A 22,518-nucleotide genomic window follows, 5' to 3' on the forward strand; every position below is an offset into this window, starting at 1 on the left:
TATATTTAGATCATATGTTTAATACTGCGTATCTTAAATGAGCTTATCACAATACCAGCCTCTGAAAAAGGTTTATGTGGATGCTTTGCTCGCTTTAGCATCCAGAGGAGCGGTGACGGGAGGCGGGAAGGCATCACAGATATATGGCTTGAGGGGATGCTGTGTCGTGTTGACAAGCCTGATCATCATTAAAGTGTCGTAGTTACATGGCCACTCACAGTTTTGATGTACATTATCGCCTATGAGCTTCAGCATCTAACCAACTTTATGAGATGTTATTTGGCCGCAACAATTTAAGATTTACTTGTATTATCTAAGTTTGAATAGCTCTTAAATTACGTTTTCGCTATCACGTTGATTGTGGTAATTTTAATCATTTCAGCTTTGGCGGGTGAATCTGACCAGATTCGATCTAAATGTAGAATTGTTGCGGCAGGCAATCTAAGAAAGATAAGCGGTGTGTCAATAAGTGACGAGGGATCATGAATATTTCATCAACGTCTCTCCATCAAGTATTTAATTTCTTTAAATCTAGTAAACTGAGTTTGGTGGAAGGTCAGTCTCATGACCTCGTGTTTCATTCGTATGCCCTTCATTTTCCTGACTGTAATTGATTTGTGTGTTGTGAGGGAGGGGGACAACGTCTATACCCATTCCCCCGTTACATCTCCCCTTATCGCAGACCCGTCTGAACATCTATTGACGAGATTAAACAATTTCCTGAGTGAATTAAGACATTCAAACATTCCCCCCGTCTTCTGCCTATATCAATATTGTATAAGGCGTAGTTGGCCTCTGTTCATGCTCAACTGCTGGAGAAGGGTAGGTAGGTGAAAACACTGGCACGCACCATCTTTCTTTATCTCGGTATACTTTGATGATGTTCTCAGAAGCAGACAGTCCATGCTTCATGGTAAATAACCTACTTCATACTCAGTGATTGGATATCACTGGACTTGGAAGGCAAATGTTCGTGTAACTTCAAAATGAGCCTTCTTGTCATTTTTGTCTGTAGTCCCCCTGCAATCATGGCAAGCTTCCTGCGAGTTTGATGCCAATAACCCCCTTGGTCTGCGAAGATGCGCTGATGATGTGTGTTTACAGACATGTATACTTAGAATTTAGTTCACACTGCTGTACAGCAGCACATCGATTGTGAATCAGGTTTGGTTCTGTGGACGGCGGCTCCCCCGAGCAGCTGCCTGCTAGATTCCTTGAGCACCGAGCGTTCTGTCTTGACTGCATAAAAAACTACTCCAAAGCCAAAAAGAAAACAAACCAAAAGGGAAAAAAAACCGTACAAACTTTTGACTTTTAGATGAAACTATAATTGTCTCTTCAAAGCTCCTTATCATATGAATTAAACGTGTTGAGATCGAAATTGCTCACTATTGGTAACTGATTATTGTTTACATTAACCATTTCAGAAAACAGAATTGCAAATATTGAAGAACACAAGGAAAAACACATTTTCACTGCATCACATTCCCTCCTCCTCACCCTTTCCCCCTTTCAGTTTGCATTTAACCAAACCTTGATGTAAACTCCAATATTAAGAAATCGGAACGAGATGTGGGTGAACATTGTACGGAAATCGGATCTGACAAAAACACCGCAAAAAGTCCTCAGATATGATGGATCGCTTGTATTGGCCGTTACAGACAGTGATTAAGCCTTGTAGTACTTCATAGTGCTTTGATCAGCTATTTTCTCATATATATTTTATCACTGACCTTACATACCCGCGTTACGATGTGTGTAGAACTTGATCCTTCAGGCTGAAGCAGGAATCAGAAACCTTTTGAAAATTCCAACGAGTCAGATTTGATACCGAGGACAACATATTACACAACAGAACGAAATTAACATCCGGAAAGTCCTAGTGAGATAAAAGGAAAGCTGTGACATGAAACAGCTAGGTTAGGCTTTGAAATTGCGTCCCCCGAGCCCTCGGTTCGCCAGGGACGGGGCACTCCTTTCAAGATGTCTCTGCGGAAACCGTCGCTTACTTCTTTCAAGGATTAGATCACGTAACAGGATCCTCGATGTAGCATAAAACAGAAACCATTTCAATAGAGAATATGAAAAATCCATAACTCCCACATAAAACAAAGGCATTGTCAATCACACCGAATCCCAAGTCCGTACAGACCATCGCGCAAGATTGACGTTTCTCGTCGTCAAGCAAATTCAACGTGATTCTCTTTGTGTTTTACTGAAAGATACCGCTTGATCAGTTATACCCGTGAATATGTCCTGAAGGATATTACGCTACGTCAATTTCAATGTTGGAATATGAAAAGAGGCTTAAAATTAAACTTATGCGTTTATTTGTAGTTCCAATAGCTGTCCCATCAACAGTCAGAGCCAATGACTTCTTCAAAACAGATGTGCATTTAGAAGTTGGATGGTAACATAACAACGCATGGTATGAATTTACAACTTCTTTGATATTACAGAAGTATTTAGGAAGTTGTAAATCCATACCATACGTTGTTATGTTCTGCGTCCGTCACAAGCAAGACTATTAGCCGACGGCTCATAACGTCTTGTCAAGCTTTATTTCTCAGCTAAATCCTTTACATTTATGTCACACCCACTTGATTTAATAGCCAACGTCCAATCACTGTTGAACGTATTGACGATGACGTGATCTGTTGATTTGTTTATAAACTATTCCGTTAATACAGCTAAGTGTACCGTTCTGCGGATACCAAGGCAACCAGACAATCCCCAGGGCAGCCTCATCCAACTGTAAGATCACCCATTAATGCATGCAATGTACAACGGAGACAAAAACTTGTTTACGTTGTAATGCAGAAATCCAAGACGTTGAGCCGAAGACACGAAGAAACCTTGGTCCTTCCTCCGAATTCGGCTTCTCTTCTGTAAAAGCAGAAGACGAGTTAATCATATCAGCTAATGCGCACCGATGGTCGTCGTGCTTAACGTTTCGCCCTTACTATGGATTCAAACCTTTATTTTTTACGGTTTGGCAATTTCATTTAAATTTAGGATCGTTTGAAACATATTAAGAGAGAAAACCTTATCAGGAAGAAAATTGAATTTCCTTTTTAGAGTTTATTGTCAATTATTTACGGGAGTTTGGCATAGCCGGCAGTTTGATCTCTATATTGGTGATTAGTTGCACTAAAACACCATCACACCGTATTTTTAACCTTGTTCATTCAAATGAAATCCCCCTTTTTCACTGTTCCCTTGGTAGGTAACTTTAGGCAGTCAAATTTCTGTTTTTAGTCTGCCACATCTCAAGAGCTAAGTGGTTTAAAATTGACATTAATTGGTTGTGTTTGTTGCTGTGGGAGAAACTGGACGGAGTTTTTACCTCAGCAGATGTCCACAGGGACATTGCAGCTTACACGTCTCACATGGGAGACGACGACATGAAGGCACGTCCAAAAAAACGAAAGTAAGAAGACGAACGTTGCTAAGAAACTTTCCTCCTGGAAGCTATGAATGACACAGGTATGGACGACCCTTTCCCCACTCAGTAGGAAAACACGAATACGTGCCAGGAAAAAAGCTACATTTCGGTCACAAGTTGGGAAATAATTGATACTTGTGTCGAAGGCATAACCACCTGAAAACACTTCATCAATTTCTTGGTCTTTCCATTTCCAGTGTTTTTATCTCTGACTGCGTTCTTATATGGAAGCGTGTGAACCCCTCCACAGCATCACTGTTGTTGCATGCATTATCATAAGCGCTGACCTGTTGCTCATTCGACTTATTATATATAATACCTTCTATCATTGATATCCGTGGTACTCAGAAAAGACAATGTTCTATTTAGGCCTCTTGCACACTAACTGAAACATCATTCAATTTCCATATAATTTCTCCTTCCCCGCGGAAGAAACAAACTGCTATCAGCCCCCTAGTAAACATCATAATTGCATTTTCACCATCATGTCGAAATTCCCCTTGTTACAATGCCATTATGGAAGCATGCTCGGGGGGTATTCAATGTGTGGCCGGCCCTGAACCTGAAACTGGGCCATTCCATTCCGCTAAGAGTACAAGGTTCCTCAGTGCCACAGACTGGAGTATTGTACTCCGTTTGAATGATTTGCACACAGCTCTCATATTGATGGAGGAATCCAATTTATAGTGGTTCTGTTATGTTCCCCAAGTCCCTTACCAGACTAGGAGATTGCTCATAGTTGTAATAGTGTTTAGGTATGATCTGGGGCTTTTGTAAGATGTTGAGATCTCGGAAATTCGCAAAGGTACGATTTGCTGAAATGAAGACAAGTTTTCACACAGAATCCTTCAGCTTATGTTCAACACGAGATATTCCCTCGTGTCTTGGAGTTCAGTTATAGAACCGCATGGAGGGTTCTGGCACGGACAGGAGAAGTCCGGAGTACCATATATCTCAGGGCTGTCTTAGCCATCATGGTTTACTGGGACGAGGAACATGCACATCAGTTTTGAAACAGATGTAGAGGCATCGAAAACAGGACGGGTAAGTATGAATATATAAGGATGCAGTCACGACGGTATGAGTGATCATGGTTATTTATAGATATTTAACTCAGTCACGTTGACAGATCTGTAGATTAGTTTTCGTAGCATAAAACGTAACTTTGGTATGTAACATAACTTTGTAAACTGATACGCTATTATGAAGCCATGATTTTGAAGTTTTGTTATAATGGACATTAGGACCGTCAATTTACAATCGTGCTGGAATTTCCATACGTGACCTGAGATTTTGAAGGACTGTGTTATTTTCAGTGATTCGTGATTGATTACAGTCTAAATAGCGGTTTCATGCCAACGTGACATATACGTAGTTCCCACCGATTTGCAGGGTTCTTCCAAAAGGTGTTCAATGTATTTATAGTCGAAGAACCAAGCCCATGAGACATACTTGGTTCCATTCCAAGAAATATGCCAAGAATAACTAGACAACTTCTCAGGTTTTGTAACATGACTAATGAAATCTAATATGGCCCCTGGATGTTTTACCTCTAATTACTGAACTATGGGGAAGGCAGTATTTCACACTGTATGTAATTATACTATACTGATCCTGGACTCTCTGTGAATTGTGATATTTGCCATGGCAACTGATTCCAAATGTCTTCTGGGCGTTTGTGATTTAATGCAGAAACGCGGGAATAACATCACGTATAATGATTCATTTACATCATAATGTTATATTGTTCCGTTTGAAAACGATCCGTAAGTGCTTGTGTCATCAAGACATGAAAACTTTGAACAGCATGCACCATTTGAACCATCTCTTGCCTATGATCTTGTATCAGGAAACTTGCCTACCGATAGACTGACTCACTGACTTTGCCTTTACGCCTCCTATAGCAATATTCCTGCATCATGAATGGCATCAGGAATGGCTTCCACACAGTATAACCATGAGTGTAATTGAACCCGTCTCTTCGGCGTGACAAACCAACGTCTTAACCACTAGGCTACCCCAACGCCCCTACTACCGATAGGTGAATATATTAGACAAACATACATTAGTCTGAAGGTCAATGGCATCAAACATTATGCCCGTTGCAATGGCAATATTTTGAAATGTACCATACATTCCAGTATGTCGTAATACAGGTTTAATGTTGCTTTGTCTTTGTATGTGTTGAAGACAGGGGATGGGGGTGGTGATGTCTGTGATGTTTACCAGTACGCCAAGTTATACGTAAACACATATTGTGATATATTTCAATTTCTATATTGGCCTCTACTTTTGGCCTCTGCTTGAAGTCGTCTAAGCTGCTGTAGTCGCTGTGCAGAGTTGCGTCGCCTGGATACACCAGGAACCCATGACTGTGTGTTTGATTCTCCAATTATGTAGCTATGTTTGGCGACACCGATGTTCTCCCGGATTCTCAGCACTTCAGTAACCAGAGGAATTTGAGGATTAAGAACTGTCGGACAGACCTACTTTTATTTTAGTGGGGACAGTTTGGACAAGTGATTTAAACATAACAAAATACACTGTCAGCGCACATGACACCATACCCATGCTGTTAGGATACAACATAGTGGTTGCGGCGCATAAGACCCACACCGCGTTTACCCGCACCGACTTCATTCCCCTGGTGAAGTGAACCGAATGACATGAAGTGAACCGAATGACATGAAGTGAACCGAATGACATGAAATTTCGATGTCATACTGATACCGGACGTCCTTGGACACATTGCCATTTACCGTTGTGTGGTCACTTGCAACAGTGGTCGCTCACGTTAGAAGTTGTATTTTCTACAATAATTGACAGTTAAAAATACTCACTGAGTCTGTACTAGCAAGCATCTGTGGTATTATCTGTGTAATGTCACGCTCATTCTAGAAAAAAGCAATTGTCATGTGAGCTGTAAATTTACATAAGCTTGAGAATGTAGAAAGGATATGAAAGATGGCTGGATTGGTTGAATGTTTTTGTTTAGATGGTGTTAACGGTGATAGTGGGGCACTTGGAACCTGACACTGTTACTAATGGCGATAGGGGTTCACTGGCAGTTGTCGTGAAGACGCAGTGATGATGTAGTAGATTATTCATGAGGCCACAACCATGAACGTGGTAGCCTTACTCATGACAGTACATCAATGAGCGGTTTTTGGTAGACTTATTCGTGAGGTTACATACATGAACGGTGTTGTGAAGACGTGGTGGTTGATGTGGTAGCCTTATTCGTGATGCTACATAAATTTAAATAGCATAAATACTTAAGTTTAAATAGGACAAATTGTTATGGATAAAAACTTCTTTATTGCGTGATTGCGACGTTTCGATACAGATTATTGTACCGTTGTCAAGCAGGAATTCCTGCAATCACGCAATAAAGAAGTTGTTATCCATAACAATTTGTCCTATTTGTACACCTCAACTTCCAAAATGCCACTCAAACAAGTTACATAAATTTACATGAACGGTGTTCTGAAGACGAGGTGGTGATGTGGTACTCTTGTTTATGACACTACATCCATAAACAGTGTTGTAAAGACGAGCAGGCAGAGATTCGTTGTGTCACATGATGTACACAGGTGCCTGTACAGACGGCGAGGGTCGAGTAGAGGGTGGTTCTACGGACCCTGACGTTGGGAGTAGTGAAATTACTGTTGACTTTGAAAATGCACTGGTCAGTGTAGTGAGAGTGAGGTGGGGAGTGTTGACGTTGAAGATGTACCGGTGATTGTATTGAGGGTGAAGTGGGGAGTGTTGACGTTGAAGATGTACTGGTGATTGTAGAAAGGGTGAGCTAAGGAACGTTGACGTTGAAGATGTACTGGTGATTATAGTGAGGGTGAAGTGGTGAGCGTTGACGCTGGAGATGTACTGGTGATTGTAGTGAGGTTGAGATGAGGAGTGTTGACGTTGAAGATGTACTGGTGATTGTAGTGAGGGTGAGGTAAGGAGCGTTGACGTTCAAGATGTACTGGTGATTATAGTGAGGGTGAGGTGAGGAGTGTTGACGTTAAAGATGTACTGGTGATTCTAGTAAGGGTGAGAGTGTTGACGTTGAAGATGTACCGGTGATTGTAGTAGGGATGAGATGAGGAGTGTTGACGTTGAAGATGTACTGGTGATTGTAGTGAGGATGAGATGAGGAGTGTTGACTTTGAAGATGTACCGGTGATTGTAGTGAGGGTGAGATGAGGAGTGTTGACGTTGAAGATGTACCGGTGATTGTAGTGAGGGTGAGATGAGGAGTGTTGACTTTGAAGATGTACTGGTGATTGTAGTGAAGGTGAGATGAGAAGTGTTGACGTTGAAGATGTACTGGTGATTGTAGTGAGGGTGAGATGAGGAGTGTTGACGTTGAAGATGTACCGGTGATTGTAGTGAGGGTGAGATGGGAAGTGTTGATGTTGAAGATGTACTGGTGATTGTAGTAGGGATGAGATGGGAAGTGTTGACGTTGAAGATGTACTGGTGATTGTAGTGAGGGTGAGATGAGGAGTGTTGACGTTGAAGATGTACTGGTGATTGTAGTGAGGGTGAGATGGGAAGTGTTGACGTTGAAGATGTACTGGTGATTGTAGTGAGGGTGAGATGAGGAGTGTTGACGTTGAAGATGTACCGGTGATTGTAGTAGGGATGAGATGGGAAGTGTTGACGTTGAAGATGTACCGGTGATTGTAGTGAGGGTGAGATGGGAAGTGTTGACGTTGAGGATGTACCGGTGATTGTAGTGAGGGTGAGATGAGGAGTGTTGAAGTTGAAGATGTACTGGTGATTGTAGTGAGGGTGAGATGAGGAGTGTTGACGTTGAAGATGTACTGGTGATTGTAGTAGGGATGAGATGGGAAGTGTTGACGTTGAAGATGTACTGGTGATTGTAGTGAGGGTGAGATGGGAAGTGTTGACGTTGAAGATGTACTGGTGATTGTAGTGAGGGTGAGATGAGGAGTGTTGACGTTGAAGATGTACCGGTGATTGTAGTAGGGATGAGATGGGAAGTGTTGACGTTGAAGATGTACCGGTGATTGTAGTAAGGGTGAGATGGGAAGTGTTGACGTTGAGGATGTACTGGTGATTGTAGTGAGGGTGAGATGAGGAGTGTTGAAGTTGAAGATGTACTGGTGATTGTAGTGAGGGTGAGATGAGGAGTGTTGACGTTGAAGATGTACTGGTGATTGTAGTAGGGATGAGATGGGAAGTGTTGACGTTGAAGATGTACTGGTTATTGTAGTGAGGGTGAGATGGGAAGTGTTGACGTTGAAGATGTACCGGTGATTGTAGTGAGGGTGAGATGAGGAGTGTTGACGTTGAAGATGTACTGGTCATTGTTGTAGGGATGAGATGGGAAGTGTTGACGTTGAAGATGTACTGGTGATTGTAGTGAGGGTGAGATGAGGAGTGTTGACGTTGAAGATGTACTGGTGATTGTAGTGAGGATGAGATGGGAAGTGTTGACGTTGAAGATGTACTGGTGATTGTAGTGAGGGTGAGATGAGGAGTGTTGACGTTGAAGATGTACTGGTGATTGTAGTGAGGGTGAGATGGGAAGTGTTGACGTTGAAGATGTACTGGTGATTGTAGTGAGGGTGAGATGGGAAGTGTTGACGTTAAAGATGTACTGGTGATTGTAGTGAGGGTGAGATGAGGAGTGTTGACGTTGAAGATGTACTGGTGATTGTAGTAGGGATGAGATGGGAAGTGTTGACGTTGAAGATGTACCGGTGATTGTAGTAAGGGTGAGGTGGAGAGTGTTGACGTTGAAGATGTACCGGTGATTGTTGTAGGGATGAGATGGGAAGTGTTGACGTTGAACATGTACTGGTGATTATAGTGAGGGTGAGATGAGGAGTGTTGACGTTGAAGATGTACCGGTGATTGCAGTGAGGGTGAGATGAGGAGTGTTGACGTTGAAGATGTACTGGTGATTGTAGTAAAGGTGAGGTGGGGATCGTTGACGTTGAAGATTTACTGGTGATTGTAGTGAGGGTGAAGTGAGGTAAGGTGAGGAGTGTTGACGTTGGAGATGTACTGGTGATTATAGTGAGGGTGAGGTGGGGAGCGTTGACGTTGAAGATGTACCGGTGATTGTAGTAGGGATGAGATGGGAAGTGTTGACGTTGAAGATGTACCGGTGATTGTAGTGAGGGTGAGATGGGAAGTGTTGACGTTGAGGATATACTGGTGATTGTAGTGAGGGTGAGATGAGGAGTGTTGACGTTGAAGATGTACTGGTGATTGTAGTGAGGGTGAGATGAGGAGTGTTGACGTTGGACATGAACTGAAGGTTGTGGTACTGGTGAGGTGGAGAGTGGTGACGTTTGAGATAACGTGGAGGTGTTATGATTTTGCCGATAGCGAGGTTTTGAGCTGATAGTCTAATTCATGGGAGTACAACTCTGTGGAGATTGCGAGATGAAGGTAGAGAAACGTTGATTAAGGCACTTGAAATATGTAACTTGTTTGAGTGTCATATTAGGTGTTGAGATTTACAATATACAACAACTGCATATTGTCCTGCTTGACAATGGTACAATAATCTGTATCGAAACGTTTCACTCGGGAAGTAGAGAAGTTGTTATCCAGAAAGTTTGTTCAGTAATAGGTGGTTGTAGTGTTGAGGAGGAAAGGTTCGAGGGTGATCAGACAAGTGATCCTCTTATTCGGTTGTTAAGGACCCTCTCTGATCTACTGACAGATCGGTTTCGTATTCTAGTATCGACGGGTTTCGCAGCAAGATATGATAAAATAATTATTTAAAATGTCGCAGACAACTGTTGCAGAATATTTAATATTCCATTGCGGCTTATTCTATTATTTCAACACACCGGATGTTATTCGTATAATCTCGCCTCTAGCAGCGAAAGACCCTGTCTACCTCTCTTCACATTAATGATCTCTCGGCACCAGCTGTTTCCAGAAGCACAGGCTTCATTACTGAAGCTTCTCTGATCTCGTGGCGTAATACTCTAAAGACATAACTCTCTCCACGGGATGTTCTCAGATGCAGTGAGCGGAGTGCAAGATCTCGTCGACTCATGTCCCGTGACTGCACGTTGTCCTGATGTTGGTATTGTCGTGTGTCGACGTTGTGCTGGTCCATCAATTGACATATGTGCCATCTGATTCCCACACTGCAAGATACCAGCTTGGAAAGTCATTTCCCAAACAGACTTCATTGTCTCACGTTTGTGGTCGTACTTGGTCTCTCCCTTGTCATATTCTGTGGTAATTAACTCGTGTCTAGGTCACATCCACAAAAATCCCTCTTAAATACTGACTTGTCCTCATGCTGCGAGGTCTAAAAAACGGTTAAATCTGCTTTATCGTCGGGGTTTTGTCGTCGAAAGCTTTCAATTAGTTGATGTCGACCAACCCACACATTCATCATCCATAGCAGGGTTTCCAAAGGCTGCTCATGTATGTCGTCTATGCGGCGTATTCCCTTCTGAATTATACGAAAGGTTAAAGAAGCGAAGTAATCTTGTCTCCAAGCACTTACTGGAGTCTGTTGTTCTACAGCTTATATTCTGATTAGTTCACCTATGCGTGTTGTAAGGGATGTGTACTGTTTGACACCCAATACATAAAAACATCCATATCCCTCCAGAGCGATTTGCATGAATCTTCAAATGTGATCATTACGATTTCGTTGGAAATGTTGGCATACAATAAGGTATGTTGACACGCCATTTTATGCAATATCCGGTTAGGATGTGGATGTTAGCATGTAAAGTCGATGTATGGCACGACGCCTTGTTCTGAACTTTTAGCAGCGCCAAATCCCCTTCTTGTACTCGCTCAGTTTGATGATAGACAAACACAAACTACAATCAATTCTCGCGAGAGTAGACTCTAAGTTAATCGGTTTAACAGTTGTAGGAAGATTATGTTTGATGCTTATATGAAATGCACGTGTTCTTGTCTGTCTACATGGAGAGGTGTATAAATATTGTCATCCCCAGTCTTTCATTCTGTCCTTCAATTTGAAACCATTCAGTTTCCGGAGCAGTATTTATAATGTATAAAATAAGTTTATACAGTGAATCACACATATTTCCTATCATATACACGAGCTCGTATCGAGTGAAATTTGGTTTCAAATGATGGCTGACAGTTTCCGGAAGATATGTCAACGACCAACAGTTCATATACTTTTGGAAGTGTCTGGGCATGTGTGCAGACCTTTGGTCTGTGGTTTGTTTTTAACTTGCTTTTTACCCTTTAAGTTATAACTTCTGTCAATATTCAAAATCACGTGACCCATCCAGCTTGGTTTATGTTAGCTACCTTGACTATGCAGCTAGTAAGTATGTCACGTGAGTTGCACTATTTGTTTTATGCTCGGCTGTGCAGTTTAAACACTTGAAAGTTAGTTGAGAAGATGGTTAATATATTTGTGTTATGCATGTGTAATTCTGAGAGACCATGGTGTTATTGTGTGAGCTTGTTTGAGATGAATTGCGTTAGATGACTCTTTTAAGATTGAAGTATGTTCTACGTGTATTTGTGTTGTGAATGTTTGTGTTGTGTGAATGAATTATTCATTTTGTATTATGCATCTTTCTCTGGTTTGGAGGGTAGTGATGCAAGGCTGAAACGTCTCGACACATTGTGACTGGAATCTGTCACGCAATGTTTCAGTGGCTATTTGTAAGTTCCGAGACGCACGTGATTCTGTATTCTAACCTATACTAATCAATGTTTTCTTTCTCAGCTGATCACGACGTTGAAGACACATGTCACTCAGATATCCACACCCGCAACATGAGGCCGGAGCAGTCTGAGACCGAGAGTTCGGCAGATCCTCTACACATTACCACATTAACTGATGACGTAGAACGCAGGGACGATGTGCCCGTGTTAGCTTGTGAGAATGGTTTGTGGAATGGAATTCAACCCAAACCTAAAAAACAACATTATGTTATAAAGAAACGATTCTGGAATATGAGACGTCCCGAAAAGTGTCGAGAGGCTACTATCCTGACGACTGGTATTGTGTTGACATGTATAGCACTGGGCCTGATCGTGGCGGGGTCGGCGAGACTACGAGAGTGTCAGACTATCACCATGGTGAGGGTAGGTGCTGTTTTACACAAATAGAACATGAAACAGATTTGAAATCATGCCTTCTCCACGTCACTTTTCCCCATTTTAGGGCAAATATTGTATATTGGGGACCTTTTCACACATGACATTGGAAACGTCATTTGTTGACAGGTGGTAGGTATAATTCAAGTGAATTTGGAATTTTGTAAACAGATATCAAAGAATTACCCGTGTATGTGTTTTACATATCTGGGTTAAAATATATTCATTAACCAAAACGTGTCGTAACAGACTATCGATTGGCCTGGCTTGCGGACTTGGAAAGGACATATCATCGTATCCCGGTGTATAGGTTGATGCTCATGATGTTAATCACTGGATTGACTGGCATGGTCCAGACTCGATTATTTACATGCTTATACTGCTTAGTGAGTGAGCGAATGAGTTTAGTTTTACGCCACGCTCAGCAATATTTCAGCTATATAGCGGCGGTCTGTAAATAATCAAGCGTGGACCTAACACTCCAGTGCTCAACATCATGAGCATCGACCAGCGCGAATAGGAACCGATGACGTTTGTCAAACAAGTCAGCGAGGCTATCCACCCGATCCCGTTAGTCGTCTCTTATGGCAATCATGGGTTACTGAAGATGCATTCTAATCCTGACCTTCAAGGTTATGATATTCCTTGGACCGGTGTTAAACAACAATCAAACAAACATTGAATACATTTACAAAGAGAGCAATGCTCTTGTAGCTTCTCTGGATGCTGCCGGGATCTAGTGCTCTTGCGGATCTGAGCTCCTAAACATCGTCAACATACAGTAACTGTTATATTAGTGTCGAATTCTATCGTCTCTACGCTATTGATCCCATTCGGTCAACACAATATCCATGGTTATAGGTTCTATCAGAGTGGAAACAACAATAAACATCCTGCGTTAGTCGAGTCAGGACTTTCTGACATTAACTTGTCCTGCAGCTGAATTTATGAAATTCTGCTCAAAGCGCCATTAAACCATCCAGGTGGTGTTCTATAAACAGCAGAAAACGTGACATATAATCTGATATCTTAATCATCTTTGTGATGAGGCGGCTGATCGTTTTATGAGCTCTTGAACTCGTACAGCTGAGTAATAATGGGTGTTACAAAGCCTTCACCTTTCCATTGATCTGAAAACTCTCAGGTTTCTTGACATAGGAAAAAGGCTTTTAAGCAAATTATTCAGAATAAAAGACGAGTTTCCATCATCGCATGAAATGTTGTAGAAATAATGCTCAGCAAATGGCTCGGAAACATCCTTAACAATAATAACATTTTGAAATATATTAATGATGGGACATGGAATAAAGAGACGTCAACATTCTAGATTTAAAACGTGTATAGGTCAACGGAAAACAAGTTATTTGAAATGTTAAAGAAATAGGGCGAAATGTGGGCTTTAGGAACAAACTAGCTAACTTCCAAGGATAAGGCTGCTGTCGTAACAGTCGAGAAACAGGAACAAGTTGGTGAAAACGTTCGCCTCACCCAACGGTGAATGAGGCACCACCCGATTATAGAACAAGCGTTAAAGTTGGATGTGTGCACAGCTAATAATTGATAAATTGCATCTGAAATTGTCAGTGGGCTGAAAGCAATATGGCGATGTCTTCTGTGAATATCAGTCTACAGTAACAATAGTGTCGATAAACGTAGTGCAATTCCAAGGCATTGTGTAACTAATTTGGTAAGACTTATCCACTCGTTTTTCAAGCTACTTCTACGATTCGTTGCGCTATGCCAACCGGGGCTACTCCTTGAACCCTACCTAGCCCTTTAATGGACGCGCTAAACTAACGTTCAAATTAAGCCATAATCTAGATGTCTGTAATTTTATACATGGATGGGCGATTACTATGTTACTGCACCGTTTACAGCAATATTCCAGGGATGCAAGAAATAGCCTTCACATTGTCCTCCTAGTGGGGAATCGAACCTGGGACTTGGGAGTGATGGCGACTGAACAACAAATTAATTCACCGACCTTATGCATAATATACTGATACGGTAGTAGTGGAAATATTGGAGTTGTGTCTTTTATATACTGACATACTGATAGTTTGATCATCAGCATGTGCGTCCCTGTTGCATGCTGACAATACTGGTTGCCACACACTAGTTACACATGGAAGCAGAGAGACATGGAGTCAAACAAGTCACTGGGTCTCACCAAGCACTGAATACTGCTTCTCTTACAGCTGAAGCACCCGGTCGGGGAAACCACAGTGGAACACATCGGGGACGAGTTCTTCACATACAGTGAGTAGTTCTTTTTAGTCATTGCAGTTGTATGGACACATGTACATGCTGCACTATGTACATGACTAGATCACTAATAGATCATTAATAAATATTGTTTGCTCGTCAACCAGTACGGCAAAAATATTACCAGTACCGCAGGAAAATAACCGGTATGACATGAACATATCCAGTTTGACATGAACATTTCCTGTATAGCATGAGCATATCCAGTATGACATGTCAATAACGAGTACGGCATGAATATAACCAGTATGACATGAATACAACTCATGAAATCATGAACAAATAAGTTGGTCATCTGCAAAACTTTGTGAGACTTTATTTTTTTGTTTTAGGCAAGCGATATTTTGATAAATAGGTATTGCCCGCATCATCTTATTTCTTTAGACGTAATTTCCAGGAACAAAATCAACATTCGAACAAGCGTGATCAAACCAGATTGGGCACGCAAAAACTGAATTTCCAATATCTTTCGAGGTAGAAACCGACATGATTGAAGGCAAAAAGCAAGGTTTTATGGTATAGCATAATCAAGCATAAACACGTGGGACCTTTGCCAACGCCAGTGAGTTGTCGAAATGGTAGAGGTTGAAAGATATTAAATTCAAAAGCATAAACATTTGGATCTCTATTACCAAGAATTCAAGTTCACTTTCAGTTTGGTTAAGAATTATGTATCGCTTTATTAATAAGATTTTTTTGGGAAATCATCGGGAAAGGTTTATTAGGAACACAATAAAATGACTTTGGTGGGACCTTATCTAATCAAAGTCATTTGTTTTAATCTAAGCTATGCGAGGTAGGTTGTCGCGCCAGCTGTTTCCAAGATAAGTCGTGACTGTAACTGTAATGTTTATAAAACCTTGGAGAAGTCTCTGGAGATTTAAAAGCAGCCAGTAAATCCCCTAAGCCGGAACTACGGAAGTTCCGGCGAAATAGGTATTGACTGCGTGATTTCAGGACCTTGTAAGTGACATTTCAAGCCTGAAGCAAGTAATGGTCATCAGCTTTCCTCCAAACTGTTTACGAATTGCCTTTCACCAACACAGTTCACATCGTCTTGACGCAATTTTGTCAATGATAACCTCGGGCTTGTAAAAAAGTCTGCAGTTCCAGATTTCACGATGAACCAATTTCCGTAGTTGTTGTCTGGAAGCAGACGACTTTTGCCCGGTCAGTGGTGTTATTGACCCCCTGTCGAGAGCTGTATCTCCTCCCTCAGTGGTTGTCCGGAGAACGTGCCAGCACCACAACATCCGACGATGGTTCATGCACGCCGTATTTGCCTGCGGGTCTTCATTAAGACGGCCATATACCACTGGCGCCACATTCCAACCGTCGAGAAGTCAGACCGATCACGTACTTCTGGGAGATATGAATGCTTAGAAGATATAGGCATGGCCGATTGATAGATTTAATACTTAGACCAGACACATTTGAAAGCCATTTATCTTGAGAGGCAATCAATGATTGAGCATTTGGCTCAGGTCAAACCCTAACGTTGATATGACTGTGATTGGACCCCTAGAGCACAGTACGTTAACACGATGTCAGGGGACATTTTGACGGTGTTAGGTACCTTTTTACGGCAGGATGGCAGTTCTCCACCTAAGTCATGTTCGTCATGTATATGGCCTGGTCGAAGTCTCTTCCCTAAAACACTCTGCGTGCTAGTTGGCTTATATCATAATCCTAATTTAAATTTCCCTTTTAAACAGCAACAGCAAATATAAATCAATGAAAGGCACATATTGGAGTCTGGAGTCAAATATTCAAACCGGCGTAGTTAGATGTGCTTTCATATTTCAGTGCACTTTGAGTTGCGATAGGTTCTTTGACAAACAACCACATCTTGACCAGGTAGCTTAACACTTTATAGGTGACAAATATACTGATCATGTATACTATCAGTTGACTTCAATTACGTACTAACAAATCTGTCTCGATCAAAATATGTTTCCTTTTCAGTTCACGTATGTGGACAACACGCACATACGCACGCACGCACGCACGCACGCACACATACATACATACGTATCATGTAAAAGTTTTCCAATTTTTTAGTAAGTAAAGCTTTCCCTCCCTCGCACATTCACAACCGAGGCATGGACAATCGGTAATCAATAAAACGTATAAACCTCAGAGATAAATGCAAAGGAGCGCATTATATGATGGCCTACGCAACCACGAGAGAAGTTCTACCACAAGGACTCGTTTCTCTGACAAATTGTCTGATACTCCAGTAATAAGACAATGTATCATCCTTACGTGCAGTCAGCCAAATATGAAAAGGCCAGAGGGAGGCCAAGATAACCTCACTGTAGACATACTTTGAATATATCAAGCCAAATGTTTGCAATCCGTGTATATTAACTGTGGGACGATGATCAAATAGCTTTGGTCAACAGCCTGATCGTCACCCTTGAAGATCATCACCATTTGATGTACGCAAATCTTGGCTCCACACTAGTCCTACCATGGCTTACGTTATCATAAAAGGACATGGTGTACAGGTCTGTGGGGGAGAGATAAGGCCTTTTCAGAAGCACAGGCTGATACATGATTCCTTGTTACTTTGGGAATAAGGAATCACCCATTAGTCATTAACAACATGTTCCCAGCTAGAGTCCAGACTGTCATATGTGTCTTTCATTTCCGAGAGTTTGGGAAGATTTACAACGCTAACTGTTCTCGGAGAAGTAAGGAACCGGTTGCCCTAGTAACCTCAGGTTTTCCTCCAGTAACGTTTGGCAAACACGACCTGGCGTAATTATTTATGACCATGCCTCCTCGCATCCAAGGAGACGTCACGACTACAACTGGTGATCTTTTTCCAAACCGAGATGACTTTTTGTCAAAGGACATTCAACAGACACAACCAGAACCCGAGGCGGCCATGTTGATGACGTCTCCTTTCGTTACTTTTAGTCAGTTATGGCAGTTTTCAAATTTTGCATAAGTTCGTGGTGAGTCTTTGCGTGAATAGACCCATGAAGGTCCTAATTAGAACTGGTCTTCAGAAACAATGCTTGTCGTTAGAGACGACTAACGGGATCGGGTCACATGTCATCGTATCGCAGTTGCGACGTTCATGATGTTGATCACTGGATTGTCTGGTACAGACTCGGTTATTTACTGACATCAAACACATAATTGGAATAATTGAATATGAGTGCGACGTAAAGTTCAACTCACACACTCACTTTGCATGAATGAGCGTCCCACGGCTCAGTTTGGTAACAGGAAGCGTTGCCATTGGAAACGACATTGTGCTAGCATTCTATCATTCCCAGAATATTTCGCTCTGTGATTATTTTTTTCTGATACAAATCGTTTCTTTTCACGTCTGATCTATGAACCTGTAGGTATATGTGTAAAATATATGCTTGACGGCGACGATACGCTATCAGTGTTTTTCGTTGAGGTGCACCTAACTTATCTGGCGTAATTTATGGACGATGCTTTGAAATACTTTATACTGTCGTTTTGCAACTTCATATATACTTTATAGAAACACCGCATGTATAGCTACTAGACATACATTCACTGGTGCTCTCAACAGTGCAGGTCGTCCGTTGTGTATTTATGAGCCCTGTTTCATATGCTTTCTACGTACGTAATGATATTCTAAGTAAAGCAAATGATGCGTCGAAAATAATGTACGTACCTATGTATGATATTCGGATTGCACTCGGAGGATATAAGCGCATAATTCGGACTCAGGTTGTAAGGGCATTGCCCCATTCCTTCTTTCCCTCATCTATTCCTTCATCATTGCGTTTCATATAATAATGCTTATAGTACGCTGGTTTATTAAACATGATACTGCTTCCTTCTACCAACTTCAATCGGCTGCTCACGTTATTGTTATCAATTGTCAATGAAATACATATATCTATAACACTTGATTATATAGTCAGTTGTTCAGACCATACATAACTCTTGTGTCACAAAAATAAGGTTAAAGAATGGGCAATGTGTATTTGACTAGTGGACTAAAACATTCCTCATTGTCAGTGGGTGTTCATATACTGAGGGAAACAAATAGAGGAACACAGGAAATTTCAATAGCGCTGCTGGAGGAAATCTGAGAATACAAAAAGAGGAACACTGCCATGAAGTGGTGTCTCCATGTGGTCAAGGGGCTTTTGGAGACCAGGGGCAGTGTGTATCGTAGTAGTTAAAACGGTCCGCTCATTCACCCGGTTTCGTTTTTCCAGTTTGTGAAATATTGCTGAAAGCAGCATAAATCTAAACTCACTCACTGAATGTTGCAGATCAGCTGACATCACTCAACAACTACGCGTTCCACAAGGCAAGCACTCAGTCCTCCACAGACCTGACGGCTGATTTCAAACCGGAAGAGGACGGGGATGCCGTTCTGGCCGTTGACGGCAGCATCAGTACCTGCTCAAGAACAGGTATACGCACCTTTTATTTCGGAACCTTAATACAATTTACCACAACTTATCACAGTAATGAAATGAACAGTGATTATTGATAATGTATTTGTGCATGCACATACTTGTGTTTTAAATAGTTGATAGGAACATAGCTAAAACTAACCAATAATCTAACATCTATTGTAATTAGGTAAACAATTTGTCCACAATAAATGTTCTTGAAGGTTATTGGTATTTTACTAGCTTGTTTGTGAGCTTATGTTTGTGTAATGGGATTGAAACTGTATTTCCACCGGAAATGTGTCTACAAGTGTTGTCTCGCGACCTCTTGAGCATGTTGCTGTGGAAACCGAATTTCAAATTCCTTCAGTGCAATAAAACAGGACAACACTGCATACTTTTTACGAGAAAGTAATTCTCATAAAAAAGTGAAAGTGTCTTTGCGTTTGAAAAGAATATTAGTCGTTAGTAGACACTCACAAACTATGCAATTCGGCGTTCGGACTGATGTGAAAATAATCGCGCGATACTTTGTATTTCCGTCTGAACTGTATGAAATATTTATGGCATTTCAGGTAGATCTAAGGTGGAAAGGGATATGGTTTATGTATGACTAAGCTATTCAGCATTTCCCACCGACTGGCAGTAACATCAGCCACCAGGAGGAGTGGGAGACAATAGGCAATTTCAAAAAGCTGCAAGAGCTTGTTGGATTCCATCCCTCGAGGAGAGTGAAAAAAGCTTATTACATAGCTTCGTGGAGAAAAAAGAAGTGTCATTTTGAATTAATGTTTTTATGATAGAGTAACGTGGAGTGTGTTTGTGAAAGATCCCTGTACTATGGAATGAATATTGTTGCCTAGGTATAATCAATCTATCGAATAGGAAGGGTTTGGCATCCGTCACTTAACCGTATATTACATTCTCAGCAGTTTGAAAGATGGAACCCGCCATTCTTGACAGAATGTATTGGACCGGAGTTTGGTGAGAGGGGATGTTGATTTGACTGTTTGCTTCATCTGGCTTCTTGGTTGTGCTTATTTAGCTTGCTATGTTTGATCTACCTCAGTGTGCTCTCCCGAACTTCTTGGTATTTCAGACATAGTTCGGGAAGGTCAATAAAAAGGTATTTATTCATGATTTATGTATCTATAGACGCTGAGACCGACCCAAAGTGGCAGGTGGATCTGAGTCGTTTGATCGCCGTACGGAGCATCAGGATATTCAGCAGTAACACCAGTGGTGAGGAAAACATCACCTGAAGCGTATGACTAACTTCAGCTTACACCCATGTACTTTGAAATACACCTATTAGTATTGTCCTTGTGGACTGATGATCCTGTAGAACTGTCTGAAGACGTTTCCTAAACACCCTGACGTAGATACTATAACTGAAAATGCTAACTTAAAAGTAAAGTCCCCTGAAGTCGAATTGTTGCATCTCATTATGTCAGTGCTTCTCATTATGTCATATTGTTTTGTCCAGACTCTGGGAGTGGTGAGCTAGCAAAGCATTCGCTCATCAAGCCAAGGACCCGGGTTCGATTCCCCACATGCGTACAATGTGTGAAGCCCATTTGTGGTGTTACCCTCCGCTATATTGCTGGGATATTGCTCATAGCGACGGAAAACCATACTCACTCACATGTCCAGACTGTTCACTCACCCCCTCATACAGCAGGGTTATAACAGAATGAGGCGTTAAACAAATAAAGAAACACAAGTTCTCATAATATAGTGGGTACTGTACAAGCGACAATGCTTTAAGTAGAGATATCTTATGGATGTGTAAAGGAAAACCAAGTGATCACTTGCTTTATAACGCTGTTCCTATACCGAAACGTCGCACTCGTTTTGCATTAAAGAAGCTGACCATCCACAGAACTTGGCATTCCTTTATCACTGCAACTTCTAAAATACACCTTAAAAAGATTATATCTCCTGCTTACATAGATGCGAAATGTTTAAGGGGAGTTTGAAGGATACCGAAATAATGACTGATTGACGTCTGCCGTACCAGATAAGGAACGTATAGCTGTTATGAAGGACATATTGTTGAATATCGATTACTTAAAAGCCAGGTCGACGCCAGGTCCCTAGTCTGTATCGATTATGGTATATACATATGGTATTTTGTGGAGTATTTACAGACTGGTATCTCTTTCCTCGTACAATTAGATTATAAAAGCATGACCGTATTTTGATCGAGTTTTTTTTCTTAGAGTTTGACGGGAAATGATATCGATTTGTATCCCTTGTGTTTCTTTGTTTATTCTGGCTCAAAACATTCATTAATCAATTCTATCACTTTTTCGGACATGCAGTTATTTGAGTCGATGTTTGGCACGCCAATAATTAACGATCAGACATCTTTTTCTGATACCTCTAGTTTTTGCAAGACGTATCAGAGGAGTTAAAGAAGATTAGTATAGATCTTTCACAACTGAACTGGTTGATTCCTTAAGAACAAAATAACGTGTGTGTGAATAAAGGATCGTCACTCTTCGAAAAGATAAATCTTGACTTAATCCAGATACGGATGTGACAACTGTGACCTTCTGTTCTGCGCACATGCCACATAATGGTCTTTGACAAATGTCATCTTTGTGGTGGACAAGTGCCACCTTCTGTTCTGCGCACATGCCACATAATGGTCTTTGACAAATGTCATCTTTGTGGTGGACAAGTGCCACCTTCTGTTCTGCGCACATGCCACATAATGGTCTTTGACAAATGTCATCTTTGTGGTGGACAAGTGCCACCTTCTGTTCTGCGCACATGCCACATAATGGTCTTTGACAAATGTCATCTTTGTGGTGGACAAGTGTCACCTTCTGTTCTGAACATGTACAACCGTTCCTTCTGCTTCTGCACAAGTGTCATCTGTTCTGCATAACTGCCGCTCTTCTGTTCCGCATGCGGGTTACCTCACTTATGAACTGCAAACAAATTGTTAGGGTCAGTTTTGTCTCAAACGTTATGCTTCTAACAAACCACTATTCGAGATGTGACCGATACTTCCGATGTATCGACCTTTGGCAAATACATGTGCTGATAATGTCTCTACATTCTTAGGTGCATACGTCCCACTGCAGTAACTTCTTCCCATCGAAACTAAACGTAATCACGACACTAGTGTTCGTTTGATACTAATAATGTCACATTTATATCCAGTGGACGTTATGTTGTATTTTCACGTATTTATCGATTTCTATGAATATCGAAATTACATGGTGTACTCTTCCCGTCTATCGTCATGACAAACATTCAGCCACAGGTCGTATTTCACACTTCAGTTTTATATCCAAG

The 22,518-nt window shown here is 41.4% G+C and overlaps 2 protein-coding genes across 3 annotated transcripts in view; one reads left to right on the forward strand and one right to left on the reverse strand.

The window, feature by feature from the left end:
- The window catches only part of LOC137290855 (uncharacterized), a 43,786-nt gene that overhangs the window by 14,585 nt on the left and 6,683 nt on the right, over positions 1-22,518 (forward strand). The window contains exons 1-5 of one of the 2 annotated variants that reach the window (XM_067822010.1): positions 4,403-4,489; positions 12,171-12,532; positions 14,743-14,803; positions 19,084-19,227; positions 20,365-20,451. In XM_067822010.1, the coding sequence (XP_067678111.1) occupies positions 12,221-12,532; positions 14,743-14,803; positions 19,084-19,227; positions 20,365-20,451 (604 nt within the window). In that variant the 5' untranslated portion in view covers positions 4,403-4,489; positions 12,171-12,220. Of the gene's footprint in view, positions 1-4,402; positions 4,490-12,170; positions 12,533-14,742; positions 14,804-19,083; positions 19,228-20,364; positions 20,452-22,518 lie in introns of those variants that run through there. The other variant, XM_067822009.1, reaches the window with a different exon arrangement.
- On the reverse strand, positions 7,490-9,271 carry LOC137292101 (mucin-3A-like). Its single transcript, XM_067823645.1, has one exon. It carries the CDS (start codon positions 9,269-9,271, stop codon positions 7,490-7,492), a length of 1,782 nt encoding a protein of 593 aa, XP_067679746.1.

The sequence above is a fragment of the Haliotis asinina genome, chromosome 7, assembly GCF_037392515.1.
Source record: "Haliotis asinina isolate JCU_RB_2024 chromosome 7, JCU_Hal_asi_v2, whole genome shotgun sequence".
NCBI lineage: Eukaryota > Metazoa > Mollusca > Gastropoda > Lepetellida > Haliotidae > Haliotis > Haliotis asinina.